Source organism: Eurytemora carolleeae, unplaced genomic scaffold (genome assembly GCF_000591075.1).
Source record: "Eurytemora carolleeae unplaced genomic scaffold, Eaff_2.0 scaffold32, whole genome shotgun sequence".
NCBI classification, from domain to species: Eukaryota; Metazoa; Arthropoda; class Copepoda; order Calanoida; family Temoridae; genus Eurytemora; species Eurytemora carolleeae.
In genome coordinates, this window is record NW_019396068.1 from 552537 (window position 1) to 572380 (window position 19844).

The 19844-nt window shown below is 33.1% G+C and overlaps 3 protein-coding genes across 3 annotated transcripts; 1 reads left to right on the forward strand and 2 right to left on the reverse strand.

The window, feature by feature from the left end:
* Positions 1–1145: 1145 nt before the first annotated feature.
* Positions 1146–3194, reverse strand: LOC111710903 (uncharacterized). Its single transcript, XM_023485097.1, has 2 exons — positions 2529–3194; positions 1146–1630 (listed from the first exon to the last, which is right to left on the reverse strand). Exons 1-2 carry the CDS (start codon positions 2973–2975, stop codon positions 1439–1441), a joined length of 639 nt encoding a protein of 212 aa, XP_023340865.1. The 5' UTR covers positions 2976–3194; the 3' UTR covers positions 1146–1438.
* A 4652-nt stretch (positions 3195–7846) lies between these two features.
* Positions 7847–15289, reverse strand: LOC111710652 (protein tilB homolog). Its single transcript, XM_023484771.1, has 11 exons — positions 13854–15289; positions 12854–12986; positions 12733–12799; positions 12509–12559; positions 11897–11937; positions 11027–11091; positions 10692–10775; positions 10270–10434; positions 9968–10122; positions 9794–9910; positions 7847–8141 (listed from the first exon to the last, which is right to left on the reverse strand). The coding sequence occupies exons 1-11, from the start codon at positions 14013–14015 to the stop codon at positions 7868–7870; spliced, it is 1314 nt and encodes a 437-aa protein (XP_023340539.1). The 5' UTR covers positions 14016–15289; the 3' UTR covers positions 7847–7867.
* Positions 15290–15645: 356 nt separating this feature from the next.
* On the forward strand, positions 15646–18701 carry LOC111711073 (uncharacterized). The gene is made up of 4 exons (XM_023485324.1): positions 15646–15715; positions 16964–17019; positions 17289–17456; positions 18106–18701. Exons 1-4 carry the CDS (start codon positions 15646–15648, stop codon positions 18655–18657), a joined length of 846 nt encoding a protein of 281 aa, XP_023341092.1. The 3' UTR covers positions 18658–18701.
* Positions 18702–19844: the final 1143 nt, after the last annotated feature.

Consider the following 19844-nt stretch of genomic DNA (forward strand, 5'->3'; position numbering starts at 1 on the left):
CAGAAACATTTAACAAGGTTTGATCAAAAAGGTTTAAATTTATAAGTTTTTTTTCCCATGTTTAGAACTATATCAAGTTCAGTTTATCAGTATTTGACGAAGATGCTCGTAGCGCACATCAGAATAAAACTGCTTTGTGCACATTTCAAATAAAACAAATGGACCATTAAATAGAAACGTTTATCAAGATTAGATTAACCCTATCTCTGCTGGGGTACTTGAAAACCAGGATATGCTGGGGTTGGGGGGTTGGGTCAATTTGACCCTCCCCCCTCTAATTCCCATGTTTGATGTCCAAATATGACAAAAGATACATCATTGGAAAGCGGTTGTGCTCTACTTTTAGAATCTGCAAAAAAAATTGCAAATTTGAAACAATTGAATTTTTTATCGCAAAATCCAGTTTTTTAGTAAAAATGTTTGCAAAAAAAGTTTGTCCAAAAAATGAAAAATTATGCATTTTTGAAAAGCCTTTGACCATGCCATTTTAAATATGAAAAAATTTTGCAAAATTTTAAATAACCTGAATTTTAATCAAGAAAAACTAAAAATGTGCAAATTTCTTTTGACAGGTTGTTTGCAAAAAGATTTGCAATTTTTTTTCGCAAAACTTGTGCAATTCGTTTCCTTATGTTAAAGGCTTTCCAAAAAGCTAAATTTTATAAGTGTTGTCTAAGATATAAAAATTTAGATTTTTACAAATTTCAACGTTCAAGAATCCTAAAGATGAAATATTTACCAAGAAGAACAGCCATGATTTTAATCTCTACCGTTCTAAGACCTGGAACCAATTTTCAATTAGAAAATAAGGATTTTTCATTCATTCTTGATCATAAAAAGTTTTAGAGAGTACCATAGTGAATCAGACTTTAATTACGCTTAAGTTCTACCTTTCCCAACCTTCTAGTCAAACCTTCGTCAGTTGACCAAACCTTCTATGAACGTATCTAACAGTTATAGTCCAGATATGCCAAATAATTTAAATGATTTTAATCAAAATAGATCAAATATATACATTGTTAAAAAATGATGATATTTTCCTCTTTTAAATTCGTTTACAAAAAATGGCGAATGTAATCAAAACTTTGGGACTCACATTTCTTCTGAGATTCGATGTTTCAAATTCTTTCTTAAAAATGACCAATGATTATTTTAGTGTTTTATGATTTTTTATTTATAAAATCAAATAAATACACTTATATAATTAAGCTTTATCAATTATACACTGTAATTATTATCACCTAGTACTTTATGTACCACTGTTTTTGATGTATGTACACAATCATCATGTACATGCGATGCAACACATTTTGTACAGTCACAAAATATAAACATCAAGATTGGGGAAATCTTTTCAGAAAGTCATATTTTCTGTAAATTTTTTATAATTTTCTGTTTATAAGAAAACAAGAATTTGCTTTCTGAAACCATTTTTAAATCAAGAGTTTATATAAATCCGAACCGGAGAATATTCTCTCTCCGTCCCGCCGCTAGATGGGGTTAGTCCATCAGGGACGGATTGGTCAAAGTCTATTTCTCCGATATAGGTGATGGAGTAGTACCGCGTTGAGTTGGAGTTGGTGCGCTTTATCACAGACTGGGATTTGCTCAGCGCGCACGCGCACTTCCACTGAAAAATAATAAAAGTTAATTATGTCAAATTGGTTGAAAATTGAAAGGCATAAACCATACGCTGCACGAAATATAAAATAGTATTTTAACATAATTCCATAAAATTTGTATGCCGCCAAAAAATAACTATACGTTTTGCTTGAATAGGTTTCATTTCATATTTGAATACATTTTTTGGCAAAACATTTGTAAAATTGTTTAATTTGAAATTAAATAATATCTATTGGAATGCAATGAATGAATCAAAATTTTATATTTTTGCAATTTAAAATTAAATTAGCAGAAAACAAAATATTTATCAATTCATACCGCAACAAGATGCAACACAAATAAAACAAACAAGTTGGAAAACCAAACAATCTGGTAAACCGCCACACGGTCTGGAAAACCAAACAATTTGTAAACCACACGGTCTGGAAAACCAAATCTGGAAAACCAAACAATCTGGTAAACCACACGGTCTGGAAAACCAAACAATCTGGAAAACCACACGGTCTGGAAAACCAAACAATCTGGAAAACCACACGGGTTGGTAAACCACACTGTCTGGAAAACCAAACAGTCTGGAAAACCAAACAATCTATAGAACCAAACAATCAGGTAAAACAAACAATCTTAAAAACCCCAAACAATCAGGTAAACCAAACAATTAAGAAAATAAACAATCTGGGAAATTAAACAATTTAGAAGACCAAGGACGACCGCACAAGTTGAAGACGAGGGAGAAATGGTAAACCCAGATTTTTCTAAAAGTGGAATATTAGGGTCGGCAATTAAATGCATAAAAGTTATATTTATTTAAAGTTAGCTTTAACAAGCCATTATAATTATGAAAATTAAATTCATATATAAATATATAATTGTATAATATATATATACTTACAAATATAACATACCTTAAGATTTGGAGCTGTTTTAGTCTCCTGTTCTTTTGATGGAGTAGGATTAACTGTTACTGTGTAGAACATAGTTTTCTCCTGGTTCCGAACCAGCTCTTGGAGTAAACCCGCACATCCTTTCTGAGGTTCAGGAGAGCTCTGGGTACTCCGGGGTGTAGTAAACTTATAGATAGCGGTTAAAGCTGCTTGCATGCTGAATCCTAGGAAGTCGTTCAGGATGATTTCAATTGAGAATCTGACGAACGGGAAGAGGATGAAGGAGAAGAACGGAGAAGTCTCCAGGTACCAGGAGATACAATAGCTGATCAAGGACGGGAGAAGGCTGGAAACGAACCAAAGATTTCCGGCTGTTTCTGAGTTGATTATGTTCAGATGTTTTTGACTGGTGTCAAGATGTCTAAAACTGCTCGGTTTAATGTATTCTTTTTCTAGTGAGGAAATCATTTACAGCCCCTACACTACCCTCAAGTAGTGAACATCTACCAAATCAAACCGTTCAACGGTCTACTTTTATCGCCAAAAGTTCAGAAGTAAAACACCGAATAATCTTTTCCTAAAAATCCGCAAATTATTTTATTGCAAAATCTGTGTTTGATCTAACTAATGACTAGACTCTGTATCCAGCAGTCAACTTCATCAGTTCTCTTCTTTAACTGCCAACTCTTCTATTCTCCGGGTTTGTGTGTAGAACGCGCCCCCGCCTGACCACCGTGCTCAGCAACCGTGACAGAGGAGTCAGAAATAGATAAAACTCAGAAGAACCGTCATAATTATGTACAGGCAGTCCGACTCCCAACAAATATACTGAACTAAATACTCTCTCTAAAATCTTGATTTCTAATCCCTATATCTCTGAAAGTAAAACTTTGATCTTCGTTTGAAATTTCAAAGGTCCTCAAGTAATAAGTTCCTCTATAGAAGATAATTAGGTGTAAAAAAGTTTAAGAATCTTCTTTACTTTATAAGAAAAAAAGTAAGTAAACTAATTCATAAATACATCTAAGTTTGTTTGACTGTATTAAACTCAGTTAAGCTTTAATCTTTTAATTAAAAGTTATCAAATACCAAAGAAAGCGGTTTAAATAATCAAAACTTAAAAGCCCTACAAAACCAACGAAATCAAAAACAAAACGAAAAATCTACAGTCTTTGTAATTTGTGCTAAATTCAACTCTCTTATTTATTGGGACACACTGTATACTTATTAACTTACAATAGAAGTTACAAACAGACCGTTGTTTCGTGGAGAATGGTTTCTGCGTTGATTTTAAAAACCGCAGAATTAGACGAACATTAATTAATTAGGATTTAAGTCTTGGTTCAAGGTTGGGAAGAAATCCTAGTCTCCGGGTCTACTCTGAAGCACAGACAAAGGTTTACGCGGATTAGGAATGAAGATTAATGTCCAATACATGATAGGGATATAATGACGCTATTCCGTCCCATTGTTCTTACTCACACAGTCATTTACAATTTTTAGATTACAAGAATTTGATTAATAGAACAAATTAATGAGTATATGGACAGTTAGAAAATAAACGTTTAGATAAAATTTATTTTCTTCTTTGAGGTTTTGCCACAAACTCTATTTTTCTAATCCATATTTATTTGCACCCCGATGTCGTAGACTATCGATATTTCAAACTATAAACTCTATTAGATGAACTATTATAAGTTTGATCAGATATACGGACTAAAACATTTAAGTTTGTTTAAAATTCAATTCCGTTATTTTTCTTAAGTCCACTACTTCCTGTTCAAGATATGGTCAAGGTGTTTTTATTTAATATTTAATATTTAATATTTAATTAGATTCAATTAGTTTAACTTCAATTGAATATTAAACTCTCTTTGGTTTAGACAAGTTCCAGGCATTTCAACTTTATTTCTTCAGCAGTTCTTTTGTTGTTCAGCAGTTTAAGTTTTTTACAGTTATCGAACAGTTTAAACTTGGTTCAAGAGAGAACCAAGAGAAGGTTTGATTAATCCTGTATAGTATACGGATCTACATGTAGAGAGAACGAAGAGAAGGGTTGATTAATCCTGTATTGTATACGGATCTACATGTAGAGAGAACCAAGAGAAGGGTTGATTAATCCTACATTGAATACGGATCTACATGTAGAGAGAACCAAGAGAAGGTTTGATTAATCCTGTATAGTATACGGACCTACATGTAGAGAGAACCAAGAGAAGGGTTGATTAATCCTGTATAGTATACGGATCTACATGTACAGAGAACGAAGAGAAGGGTTGATTAATCCTGTATAGTATACGGATCTACATTTAGAGAGAACCAAGAGAAGGGTTGATTAATCCTACATTGAATACGGATCTACATTTAGAGAGAACCAAGAGAAGGGTTGATTAATCCTGTATTGTATACGGATCTACATGTAGAGAGAACCAAGAGTAGGGTTGATTAATCCTACATTGAATACGGATCTACATGTAGAGAGAACGAAGAGAAGGTTTGATTAATCCTGTATTGTATACGGATCTACATGTAGAGAGAAATAAAGGAAGGATTTACAAGTCATGAATTTGGTTTTATCTATTTGTAGAAAGAATTTCTTAATTCTGAGTTAAATCTCCAGTGTGCCTTGCTTATTCCACTGTGGTTCTGTGTGCAGAGATAACCCAGAGAAGGTTTGATAAACTTGTCACTCGTCTAGATCCGATTAGTTTCTGAGTTGATAACTCTACCCTTCGTCACACCTTGTGATTCTCTTGTTCTATTATTCTTTCTCAGTCAAACAAACACTGAAGTTAGACACACAGACACATAGGTATTGCACTATATACTAAGGTTTAGATTATCCTTGCCTCAAGTTTGTATCCTAGATTTGTTTGGTACCAGCTTGCATTCTGGGTTCCAGTTTTTATGATAGGTTTCAGCTTTCATGCTGGGTTCCAATTTGTATCCTGGGTTTCAGTTTGTAATCTGGGTTCCAGTTTGTATCCTAGGTTCCCGTTTGTATCCTAGGTTTCAGCTTGTATCCTAGGTTCCAGTTTGTATCCTAGGTTTCAGTTTGTATCCTATGTTTAAGTTTGTATCCTATGTTTAAGTTTGTATCCCGGGTTCTAGTTTGTATCCTGGGTTCCAGTTTGTATCCAAGGTTCCAGTTTGTATCCTATGTTCCAGTTTGTATCCTAGGTTTAAGTTTGTTTCCCGGGTTCCAGTTTGTATCCTAGGTTCCAGTTTGTATCCTGGGTTCTAGTTTGTATCCTAGGTTCTAGTTTGTATCCCAGGTTCAAGTTTGTATCCTAGATTCTAGTTTGTATCCTAGGTTCCATTTTGTATACTAGATTCTAGTTTGTATCCTAGTTTCCAGTTTGTATCCTAGGTTCAAACCGTTCAAGTTTGTATCCCGGGTTCCAGTTTGTATCCTAGATTCCAGTTTGTATCCTAGGTTCTAGTTTGTATCATACGTTCAAGTTTGTATCCTAGGTTCAAGTTTGTATCCTAGGTTCAAGTTTGTATCCTAGGTTCCAGCTTGTATTCTAGGTTCAAGTTTGTATCCTAGGTTCAAGTTTGTATCCTAGGTTCAAGTTTGTATCCTAGGTTCTAGTTTGTATCCTAGGTTCCAGTTTGTATCCTAGATTCTAGTTTGTATCCTATGTTCAAGTTTGTATCCTAGGTTCTAGTTTTTATCCTAGGTTCCAGTTTGTATCCTAGATTCCAGTTTGTATCCTAGATTCCAGCTTGTATCCTAGGTTCTAGTTTGTATCCTAGGTTCCAGTTTGTATCCTAGATTCCAGTTTGTATCCTAGGTTCTAGTTTGTATCCTAGGTTCTAGTTTGTATCCTAGGTTCAGTTTGTATCCTGGGTTCCAGTTTGTATCCTAGGTTTAAGCTTGTGTCCTGGGTTCCAGTTTGTATCCTAGGATGAAACGTAAAAATCCATAATTTCTGATATTGTCCTAATTCACTATAGTTGTTAATGATACATAATATTATATTTATTATTTCCTGAAAGATGAAATTAATCATTACCGTGGTTAAACTAAATAACGAAGTATAATTAATCATAATACATAATAATAGACATTATATTAATCGTTATCCAACCCTAAATTTCACAGTAATTCTTGTAAATATGTATCTTTAATACACATCTTCTATCCTTGCTCTTTACTCCCCCCTCTCCTTCACCTTATCTCCCCCTCCCCTTGTATACAGGTTAAACTTTATATAAACTCTCATGTAATAAATAAGTAAAGGCTAGAGATATATTACTCTAAACGGTGGTTAAACTTAACTAATTTAAATCAATTTGTTTTTTAAAACAACAAATGTCATAACTAAGCTCACGCTGCCACGAATCCATACAATTTAACATAAAATTCATATTGTTACATTGTAAATATTTATGTGATTAACAATGGTCCGTTTTCTGAAGGTTTTGATATTTAACTTTATATAAAAAGTCCGAGTCACGATTTAGAAAAAAATCCAGTTTGAAATTTATGAATGTAGAGAAGTAGTTGAACCAGGAGAGTTCAAGTTCCTCTCTATCCTTTATAAATTCCACCCTCATTGTGTTACATTATATTTATAAATCTATTCGCTCATATATTTATATTCATATGTTTGCTAGGCTATGCTGGGCTAAAGAATGCTCTAAATTGGCTGACATTACATTACTTTGAGGGAACCCATGGTATATCCTAAGGGGGGGGGGTGATGACATGCACTTACATTTTTTTTACTTTTTAAATCCTACGGGGCTGGCACTTCAGCTAATTTAATACCGGGCACTCGAGCTAGTTATACTTCAAGATCTTCAAGAGACTTCATTTATGCTCTCCGAGTTATATCGGTATTCTTCACAGCTTTTTATGATCGAGAATGATTGTTTTAACTTTAATTAATCGTTTGTGGTTTCCATACCAAATGTCTCTCGGATTTCTACTGCAAAACAAAAGAGGAAACTGTCCGAATTTATCCCTTTCCAAGCTGAAAAAAGGACGCTTTCACATCATTATAAGATAATGGTTTACAGAGTACTGTTGTGAATCCGTCATGATACTTTTTAATCTAATGTCAATCACGTTAACAGTTGATTTAATTTTATTATTCTCCGAACTGTTTTTAGAAGAAGGACACTTTGAAAATCGATAATTTTGAGAAAATGCTGACTATGCACGATTTACAAGGTTCTGTTAGATATTTTAATCATATTTGTGCTTTTTACTGAGAATCTAATTCTAACCTGTGGGTTACTAATTAGAACCTTTACATGAACTTATAGGTTCAACCAAGTACATATTAATATAAAACAATTTTTTCATTCATTAATAAATATTAATTATATTTGAGGTTTAACATTTATTTCTAAATATTATTTTCTTGAGAGCCAATATATTCCAGATCTGGTAGATCCTCTAGTTCTAGTTGCTCCGGGTCATATATCCGACTGAAATCCATATTTTTCCCTTTCCTAGAATCGACCTCTAGATAGTTTGAGGCCGGAGCGGGACGAGGTTCAGGGTTTGTTTCTCCGGTAGCAGAGATTGTAGAACTAGCTTTAGGAAGGATGATGAGAAGGAATCCCGTGGTTTGAGATCTCTGAGCTGAACTTGAATCAGGTTTGATCTCCTCCTCCAACCTAGATACAGATACCACAACATTAATTACAGCAAGTTAAATTCATTTTTAACCCTAATCTATATATATACTTTGGTTGTCTGTCTGTTTGTCTGTTCGTTTGTATCCAATAAACGTCAAAACGGCTGAACCGATCGGGTCCAAATTTTGTGTGGGACCCAGAGGGCAAAACTTAGAAATGTATCGTTGAACGAAACTCCCGAGTCTCCTTTTTGGGGTCTTAACATTTGTGTAGATTTTGATCTAAGAGATCCGGAAAAATGGAGAATATGAAGAAACTAAATAAAATAATATTTCATAATAAAAATATTGATTTTCACAAAACCCGGGTGGCCTGTACAGCTAGTAAAGGAATAGCGTACATCATCACTCTATTTACTATAACCTCATTGGTGGTTCTTCACAGGACCCAGAGCCCAAAACTTAAGACAGGGTATCGTTATGAAAACCAGTTTTAAAACCCGGGTTTCACGAATGGGTTTAGGCATTTTTGTGAATATCAGTATTTTTGTAATGAAATATTATTTTTTTCAGTTTGTTTATATTCTCCATTTTTTTCGAATATCTTAAATCAAAATCTACACAAATCTTAAGACCCCAAAAAGGAAACTCGGGAGTTTCGTTCAACGATACTCTTTTAAATTTCGGGCTCAGGGAAGGTTTATGGAACATCAAAATTGGGAGCAAGAAATCCTGGCATGTAGCAGAAATTTTTTTTTTGAAAATCCGCCAACTCGAAAAGAAAAATCTGCCAAAATTTGAAAATGATTAAACATGGCCGACTTTCAGAGAAACAGTTAAAAGTTAAAATCATTTACATGAAAGGGGGCGCGAAGCGCTCTAAAAGCCTAGTTATTCATATTACAGTTAGATTCATTGTGTGAAAACTTTTTTTGCTTTTTATTTTCATGTGGCCCCCTGCCGGCAATCATAGTAATTTTAATGGAAGATTTTAATAGATTCACGCTAAACCAGGGTAAGATTAAAATAATTCTTAATACAGGGTGTCCCACGAAACATGACAGTATGCAAGACGACTTGAATGTCGTCTTGATTTTCTATATGATTTGCTGCGTTTATTTGTCAACCTAATTTTAGAAGTAATTTCTAGAGATAGTAATCACAAAATTCCCCTGTCCTGCCATTTCCAAAATGTGGTCTGCCTTTTTTGTGCTTTCAATATTGCCCGAGATATGAAGAATTTCGTTATGAAGATTTTCAGGCTTTTATTTCACAAAATTGAAATCTGAACCAAACTCTTTATATCTTCGGTAATATTGAAAGCACACAAAAACGCAGACCACTTTTTGGAAATGCCAGGGCTAGGAGAATTATGTGATAATTGTTTCAAGAATCATACATGTTAAAGTAGATAGAAGACTAAATGTCACAAATAAATTCAAATATCAAAGACGACTTTCAAGTCGTCTTGCTATTGTCATGTTTCGTGGGACACCCTGTATATGAAAAGAACAAATGTACTCCTGCAAAAACCTTTCGCTTAAATGAATTTGCAGAAATGCGTGGAATTAATTTTAATCAGTATATTGAAACCATTTGTATTTGAGTAAAACTGATTTGAGCTGGCAATTATGTATTTTTAAGTAATAGCAGTCTTCATCCATCTCTGATTTTGTTTAACCCCATGCTTACCTGAGTTGGAAGAGCTTCTTTCCTAGATGTAATCTAACATAGTTCGGTTGTATATCCAGGTTCAAGGATTCAGTCGGAGTATATCTGTAAACCTCCACATGAAGACGGTATTCGGAGCTGGAATAAATATTGTTTATACTTTATATTGATTAAGATACTATCAAAGTAATTTACCTTTCGTCTTGAAGAGTGAACCCTAATCTGGGTTCGTTAATGCTATAAGGACGACCATCCAACATAAACATATTTCTTTTCTTCTTCTCCTTGGTTTCATCAATCCTGTCTCCTCTCTGCTCCTCCTTCTCCTGCTCCATCTGCTCCAAAACCGCCTGGATATATAAGATTTTATTAAACCAGATAACTTACTTGATTCAGGAGTATACCTGGAGATCTTGTCTGGATTCAGGAGTATACCTGGAGATCTAGTTTGGATTCAAGAGTATACCTGGAGATCTAATCTGGATTCAGGAGTATACCTGGAGATCTAATCTGGATTCAGGAGTAAACGAACTCTTCTCCTCAAAGAATTTTTTTCCCCACTCCACGACATCTTCCTCTTTTAAATCGTTATTCCTCTTTTCTTGAACTTTTTTATATTCTTCTTTCTCTATCTTTCTTCTCTCCTTGTATTCATCTTCTTCCTGAACAAGCTTTAATCAGAAACTATTTTTAATTGTTTCATATTTAATTTCACATTTTACTAAATCTACGAGGTTCTTGCATTGTTATTATCGTAGTCGTCCCAAACTATGAATTCTGTTAGATTAAATAATCTAAGTTTGAAATATCAAAGGTTTACGCCTAGATGTAAACATATAAGAATTTGATTATTAGAATTTGTGGTAAGAACTAACTCAACTCTATTACTATGGTTCGGAGTAAGAATAAGAAACTGTACCTGGAGAATACTCGTCCTGATTCTAGTCCAGTTTTGCTCTGCTAAAATTCGTTCTCTTCTCTCAACATCCTTTCCATCCAAACTCTGGATAGATAGTATATATATATATAGTATATATATAGTCTATAGATAGATATTTAAATAGACCTCAGATTATAAAGTATCTATAGTCTGATATATAGAATTTTTAAAAATAAACCTACATATTGTGAAACAACTAATTAAATTAGATTAAAAATAAGCTAATAAAAACTCATAAATAACTAAGCTATAAACCAAGAATAAACCAAGAATAAACCAAGAATAAACCAAGAATAAACAAAGAATAAACCAACCCTAATGCTAGGAAGTGTATGGATGATGAACTCTCTGTAGAACTTGAACAATGTGCACGGATTTCCTGAATGAAAAATATTAAAGTTTAACGCTTGTTAAGCACCGTCAATCCTAGCTGTAAAAATAGGTGTTTGGAGTTAATAAACACATTGCTAAATCATCATTTTTATATCTGCTTTCATGCGAAGTAGTTACCGGTAGTGTAATCTTTACATTTATAAAGATGTAATCTTTTTTTGTTTGTTTGGATGTCCGATCATAACTCAGGAATCCCTTGACTTTGATCGGGAAAGGGAGGCTTGGGTTTGAGATTCTAAGTTGAGTGGTTCCACTTGTATATGTAAAAATCGTAAATTACAACCAAGTGCGGGTAAACAGCGAAAGTAACTATGAGTACCCTGGGCAACGCTGGGTTCTCAAACTAGTAATTCATAAAAATCCTACATTTTAGATATGTTTCATAATTATTCATAATTATATATAATTATATATAATCATATATTCGAAATATTTCGACTGGCAATCCAATCCAATTTCGAAGAACTTGAAATTCTTAAACTAAACAATGAACATCAAAATTTGTTAAAGCGATTGTCTACTCAATTTTAGGGGTATCCTTTTTTAAGTCTTTGTCTAAGGGGATATTCACATATTTATTTTTTTCAAAATAGAAAATTTTAAAAATCTTAGCGCTGTGAATTAAGGTTTGACAAAAACTTTTCTTTTATCTATGCAACCCAGTGTCAGAGAGACCTTTGATGTTTGATGTGAATCGTGCATGAAATTTGAAATTACATAGACAGTCCCTTTAAAGTGTAAATTCTCTAAAAAAAATCAACTTAGAATCATATTATCTTATCATGAGTTACCTGTTAAAAATATCTGTTCTAGATGCACATTTTCACGCAGATTTTCTGGGATGATTAGATAGTTTTTTTCTATCAGGTATTTATTTTTAACTCGGTTTTAAAAGATTGAAAGTTGGCGTTTTTGGTTTTGGTGCCAAACCAAACCAAACGAAATTGAATCTGCAAAGCAAACAATGCTCTGAAAACGTATTTAAAGTACCGGGCTGACTTTAGTAAAAGTTGACCTGGCTCGGAAATTCAAATGTACTACGACTGTCCGTGAGCTATGAGCAAGTTGTACAGCATTCAATACATGCAGAGTGCAGCTGTACATCAAATGAGTCATAGTATACCATTGTTCCTTCCAGATTAATGTGAATATATCTATGTAACTAATGTAACTTTCCGAATGTCTTAATTTGTCCGCCCTGCGATGAATGTCCTTTTATCATCTCAAAAATTAAAAACCAATCCTTATTATCGATCATATTTAAGGAAACCAATCCTTTTTATTGATCATATTTAAGAAAACCAATCCTTATTATCGATCATATTTAAGAAAACCAATCCTTATTATTGATCATATTTAAGAAAACCAATCCTTATTATTGATCATATTTAAGAAAAAATCTTCTTCCTGCAGATGTAATTTCTCCGATAAAGTTTAAGGTTAGATCAAGTTTCCTTAAACCATAGATTAATAAAAATACAGATAGAACACTAGATATCGTATTTTCAAGATTTAGGGGTTTTTCGTTCACAATAACCCTGAGGCAGAGGCACAAAGGAGTTACGTGCCGCGTGTACGGAAAACCCCCAAATCTTGAAAAGACGACATGTTGTTAATTAATCTATGCCTTAAACTCTCGCAGCTTTCCAGACCCTCAATGCGTTCTATTGCATTCATCGAAATGTTCAAATATTCTAAAAAAAAGTAATTTCACAAAATATTTATTTTAGAAATCTTCTTGAACAAACCTAATTTTTTGAGACGTCGAAGGTTTTCCAGTTTACAGATGGCGTTGTCTTGAAGATAAAGAATTTTTAGGTTTCGACAAAATTTGTCCAAATTTTCAATCTTTTTCACGTTTAGCTGGTGCAGAGACACTTCCTGAAAACAGATCAAAGGGTCTATAAATGTAATTTTAAGTATATACCTCTACTGGTAAGGTAACATGTCTGATTTACACCTTTGTCTGATTATCGACTTCGGAGAAATCTTTTGCTTAAAGTTTGGTGCAAACCATACCGGGAAACGTGAGTGTTACTGTTACACAAGTATGCAGTGTCAATTTCACAAAAAGTTACTTTCCTGAAAATTCCAAAAATCTTTGTCGGACTCGGTATTAATAATTCAATTTGAAAACATGTATAGAACTCATGGAAAAATATTGATAATAATAATACTATTGATAATATTAATAATATTAACATTATTTAAAAATATTAATAATATTGATATTATTAATATTATTAATATTATTTAATAATATTATTGATAATACTAACAATATTTTTCAATACAAAAGAGCTTGCACACAAAGACAAAGTTATTAACAATTATAAGCGTTCTCTGGATCAAATAAGGATAGACTTCGCAACTATTGATCAGTCAAAGTTTCCTAGGGTTGTGAATCGGACATGACACTCTTCCAATGGAATTTTATACTTGAAATAACGTCTTTACAATCCTTTAAATTCTTACTTTAATTAAATCTTGAAAAGTCTAAATGATGTTATTTTTGTAACTATTTGAATCCTTCTCATGAATTTTCCAAATTTAGTGAATTTGATGTAACAGATTAAAAGAACTAAGAATTTAAGATTTAAGTTTAGTTTTTTATAACTCACATTTTATCTTAAAAATATTGTAATATCGTTAAAAAATAAAAATGTTACTTTACACGTTTCTTTTCCTACACTAAGATTTGTTCGAAATTTTTGAATGTTTAGATTTTAATAAAAATATTCTACACACCTCCAGATCCTCCAACCGTCCTTCATTGTGCTCCGCCCGTTTCCTTAGTTCGGATAAACTGATTACAACCATCTTTATTAATATCAAAAAAGACAGAAAAGTTTGCTCTGAAAGAGATTCATAATAGATAGGTTTTCTGTAAGAGAGATTTATTACTGACATATTTGCTCTGAGAGAGATTTATCACTCATATTTTTGCTTTTTTAGAGATTTATCACTAACAGGTTTGTCCTGAGAGAGATTTAACATTGGCGTATTTGCTTTAAGAGATATTTATCACTGACGTTTTTGATGTTTTTCCCTAAGTGAGATTTATCTCAGATCTGTTTTCTAGTAGAGAGTTTTACAACGGATGGTTTGCTCTGAGAGATATTTTTTACTGATGTTTTTGCTAAAAGAGAGATTTATCCCAGATCTCTTCGTTATGAGAGAGACTCATTAGTGAGTTACTAAGAGAATTTATCACTACAGGGGACATTAGTTCCAAAACTAACACTTGGCCCATTTCTTTTATTTTTACTCTAAGAAAAACTTCCTCTATGGTTTCGTTTCCTATCACAGAGAAACAGCAAATGAAAATAAAAAGTTTAGATAGAAAAAACCCTAATTTAAGACGCTATCCAATAATATGTGTAATGTGTATACCATGTATCATCTATGATATGAAATGTAAACTCTGCTATTTCCAATTGTATGTGTTGTATGTGTATTTGTATTCTCAAAGTTTTATCAATAAAAGCTCAGACTTTACGAAGAATACAAAAAGAAAGCTAGCATGTAGGTTCAAAGTGTATACCGGAGAAATGAACTTATATTTAAACATTCTAAAGAACCAATTTTCAAAAAAATCTTTCCTTTAGAAAGTTTACGGGACAATTATTACATATAGAATTGATCCGAAATAATCGTCCCGTAATTTTTTTATCCGCAGGTTACACCCAGCTCTGAGTAGCATCTTGGAGATAGATTCTTAATTCGGTTAAAAACAGGTTTCACCCTTAATTTACAACAGCTTCGGGAACTAGGTTCCGTAAGGTTTTTACGAGTCCAAACATTTTAGTTGCGGCTTAAAACAATTTAAAAGTACACCGTGAAAATGTTGGATTGAGTTAATTATTTTGTAATTATATCAGATTAGGAACATTACATTAATTAGTATCAAGTCTACGTGAGCGTTAAACTTAATGGCCATGACCAGCGCCATTTCCTTGAAAATATCAGTTTTTAAGGTCTTGGCACTCAAGGGCGTACATAATACATATACAGGGTTACCCATCAAGAAGTGACGACTGATTCAGCTCTGTTTTGTCAAAAATGCATGATATCCATAATATTTTCTTTGAAAAATACTCATTTTGTATTTTCAATTGTGGTTTCTCTATGAATTGTTTCATAAATAATGAAATGTCACAACCAAAAACTTTTCAAGTTTGAAAAACGATCAAATAAAGGTTTAAAGGGTATTCTTTGACTATTATTATCCTGGATGTTTTTCTTATTTTGCTAGCTCAAATAGTTAAAATTAGAAATATCTAGAGGTTGTAAAGATAGGGATTAGAAAATAAAAGTTTGGGGCATTATATCTAGTTTTTGATGGGAAAATTACAATGTTTCTGGTTAAGGAATTAGAAAATTAGAGTTTGAGGCGGGTATGATCCGATCCTTTCTATTTATATTTACACATGACGGTCTCATTTTTAAATGGTTTTAATTTCCCCTCCCTCTGTACCTAATTCCCCCTCCTCTGCACCCTGAATCCTTCTCTCTCCTGGTTTGAGAGTAGAAAGCCAAGATGGATTCTCCGGAGAATCAGCTGATCTCAGACTACTTCCATTCTGGGATGAGTAAAGAGATTGAAGAGAGTTAGGATGAGAAGAATATTGGAACTCTTCCTTCTTCTGATCTTCGCACCTTTCAATCTTCGGACCAGGATACGGAGACGAGAGTTCTCATGTGACAGAAAACTCTCAGCGATCGCAAGAAGGTATTTTTACAACAAAAACTAAATCTTTAATAAAAATTTGCCTTGTATAAAATATTTTGTTCTATAATAAAAGCCGATCAGGCCCAAACTTTTTTGTGGGAACTCACATGACCCCCGGGATTGTTGATCCGAATTTAAGGATGCCATCTTTAAGTTTTTTTTACGATTTACAAAATTTGATATCTTAAAAATTAAGCAGCACAGAAAGGAGAATCTGGAAGTTTTTACAAATACAAGCTCAAATTATCTTAATAAAAAGTTGTTGAGTAATTTATTTTATGAAACTATTGTGTACTTTATCATTCTTACTTGCTATATTGTGAAAGTTAAATTAGCTGTACATTATAGCACAGCACGTGTGCTATAAAGTGTTGATTTTCAAAATATTTTTTTTCAATTGAAATAAAAATAAGATTGAAATCAACTTCATATTTTGACTTCTGCTTTGTTTCAAAGCTTATTTGATCTAGAAATGACCATTGAAATAAGACAAGTACCCAAATTAACATTTCATAAAATTACTATCACACTGTTATTTTGGCAAGACGTGCTTTAAAGTTTTTGAACTTAAATTTTCTCAATATCTCGAAGGTTCTCGCCTTTTTACTTTTTAGTTCATATTTTATCCCTCGCTAAAGCTGAGGACAAAATTAAATCTAAGAAGACTTGAACCTTCTCAATAAAGAGAAAATTTCTGTCCAAAAACTTTATAACACTGCGAACCAAAATAACAGTGTTATAAATATAGTTAAATTTGATTTCCTTTACCTATGCATATTGTTCATGTTTCTCTCTGTTATGCATGTAAAAGATAAGGCCTTATACTGGGAAAACAATTTTATAATCGCAAATTCGGGGTGAAATTCTAACTATGAATAATATTAGGAGAATATCAGTTTACAAAAATAAAAATATCTGTAACTGATCAGACAAGGCTTTTAAAGGTACCGACGTGAATAAAACATGCTACTCTATTATTAGAAGGTCGTTGGAAATTACGTTTACAGTCCCTTTCAAAGCAATTTTTGTTTCGTCATAATTTGTCAAAAAAAAATTACAATAAGGAATAGATACTTAAATTTAAATGACTTATAAATTGTTATTTTGTTTAACCTATGCCATGAAGATGAGAAAGCTATTCCTAGAATGGAATCAGCATGCGGCAAATCATTCAATAAAGAGGTAGTCAGAAATCATTCTTTAACAACCTAAAGGGAGTGTTCACGAAAATAGAAAGGAATTAGAAGAAACCTAAACATTTTATTCGTGATAAGAACTTATCGAAGGAATTTTTCAATCTTAGCAGAATGCTAGGGAATTAAAAAATTGCATTTTTAAAAGATATAATTGATAATATTATTAGATATAGTCCGTAAATTACACAATGTAATCCTGAAAGACTTTATGATTCTCTGAACCAGGATAAATATCTTTATTCTCTCTGTTTGCAGGATGACCTGGAGAACCATATAGCAAACCGTCACAAGGACCTGTTCGAACCTGAAGATTTCTCCGTCTGCCTGGCAGACTACTGTGATATCCTACGCTGCTCAACCCAGAGATCAGTCAGAAGGAGACCCTGGACATACAGACCTCAACACGATCTACAGACATTCCAGGTAGAGTGAGAACCGGAAAACTCTGAAATAGAAAGATGACTTTTAACTCAAGTTATGACTTTATAAAGTCCAATGAACATGAGATACAATTGGTCATTGTAATTTTACTTAAAAAGTGATTTTGAAAGTTACTAGTAAAACTATTTGCTTTGTAACAACGTCAAACATCATTTTTGTTTTAATGTCGTCTTCCTAGTACACAGATTTCTGGTTCTCACTGTATACAGGGTGTATCTGTATTCCAGGTATACAGGGTGTATCTTTATTCCAGGTAAACAGGGTGTATCTTTATTCCAGGTATACAGGGTGTATCTTATTCCAGGTATACAGGATAAAGCTTTATTCCAGGCATACGGGGTGTATCTGTATTCCAGGTATACAGGGTGTATCTCTATTACAGGTTTACAGGGTGTATCTTTATTCCAATTACACAGGGCGTATCTTGATTCCAGGTATCTTGATTCCAGGTATACATGGTGTATCTTGATTTCAGGTATAAAGGGTGATCTTGATTCCACATAAAAATGTTGTATATTTTTTCCAGGTATACAGGGACAGGGTGTATCTTTATTCAAGATGTACAGGGTATATTTTTATTCCACAGAGTGTATCTTAGTTCTAGACATCTATTATATCTAAAATATTTCAGGTTGCCAAAGCTCCCTCTAAAGAGCTTGTTGCTCTTCTTGAAAGCAGCGAGTCCTTCTCTTCTCCTGCAACCTTGAGACAAACCCGATCCTGCCGGGACGGATCCTGCAGGGATGGATCATGTCAGGACGGATCATGTCAAGGCGGATCCTGCAAAGATGGATCCTGCCGTGGATTTCATGAGTCAGGATCAACTGAAATCAAATCTTCAAAAACTGTTTCTCGTCTCTCTGAGAACTCAACGGAATGTTTGAGCTGCTCTGTGGCACCGCCGCGCTGTGATCGGAATAAAATGCGGGAAATGAAGGAGAAATGTGTAAAGCTAATCGATACCTGTGTAAACCACATGAGCTTATTTCTCTCTGATGCTAAGTTTGAGGAGCTGAGAGAGAGGATGAGTAGTCGGGTTTGCTGGTATCTTACTTGTGAAAGATACTGGGACAACCAGCAGAGAAGACGACATTCACAACCAACTGGACTTTTCATCGTCTTCATTGCAGTGGCTGTGATCTATTTTACCTTTAGTTATTACATCGTCTGGGGCTGCTTTTGATAGTTCGTGTCTGAAGTATTAAAAAAATAGATAATTTGGTGTTACTAATTGTTATTATGCCATGTTGTGCATCAGTACATCGAGTACATCCCTCTAGTGTTTTAACCATTTCAACACATGGAGTACATCCCTCTAGTGCTTTAACCATTTCAACACATTGATTACATCCCCCTAGTGTTTTAACCATTTCGACACATCAAGTACATCCCTCTAGTGTTTTAACCATTTCAATACATTGATTACATCCCCCTAGTGTTTTAACCATTTCAACATATCAAAAAGTAATGTTATGACCAGAGATAAGAGAGTATATCTACATGTTTGTTCATCTTATTTTTATTGTAAAAAATACATTAAAAATATCAATGTCCCGCAATAAATATTTATTGGTTGATAATTCAAAAGAAAGACGACATTTGAGAGGAAATATTTTTTTTAGCCTTTTCCCCTTTAATATTAGAATTTAGAATTAGATGCACATTTACTTACATAATTCAAAAATTATTATTGTTTTAACATTGCTGTTTCTGTCTATCATTGTGTTGAAATGGTTAAAACTGAAAATTTTGTAAATCTGTTTTTGTTCATGTTTATAAATCTGCTGATTACCGCACATGTGTTCATGTTTATAAATCTGCTGATTACCGCACATGTGTTCAAGTTTATTGAAAAATTCAGAAATACCAAATTTTTAATGAAATGTTATTCATATTTTTAAAAACTGCTTTATTACACACATTTTATTGAAAATGTTAAAAATGACAAACCATCTTTTCATTAAATAGATAAAAAAGAGAATGTATAAGTAAGATATTAAAGGGAGTGTTCATGTTGCAATTTTCTCAATTTGTATGGACACTACGTTCTTCGGTATGAGACGTCTTTAACAATTTTCTCCTTACAGACGCAACAGATAGAAGTAAGATTAGTAGCGATCAAAAGCGCTTTTTTATCGCATTAAGCCTAAACCCCCTTTCATTTTTCGCGAACACTCCCTTTAAGAATATAAGAAAATGGGGTTTTATGTATTACATTCAATGTTGTGTAGAAATGGCTTATCTACTGTACTGCATACTGTACTGCATACTGTAGAAATTTATACAGCTTTTATTTACAACTATGATGATGATAATCCCAGAATATTAAATTGAAACCGTTTATCGTTGATTTCAAGTTTAATTATTTCT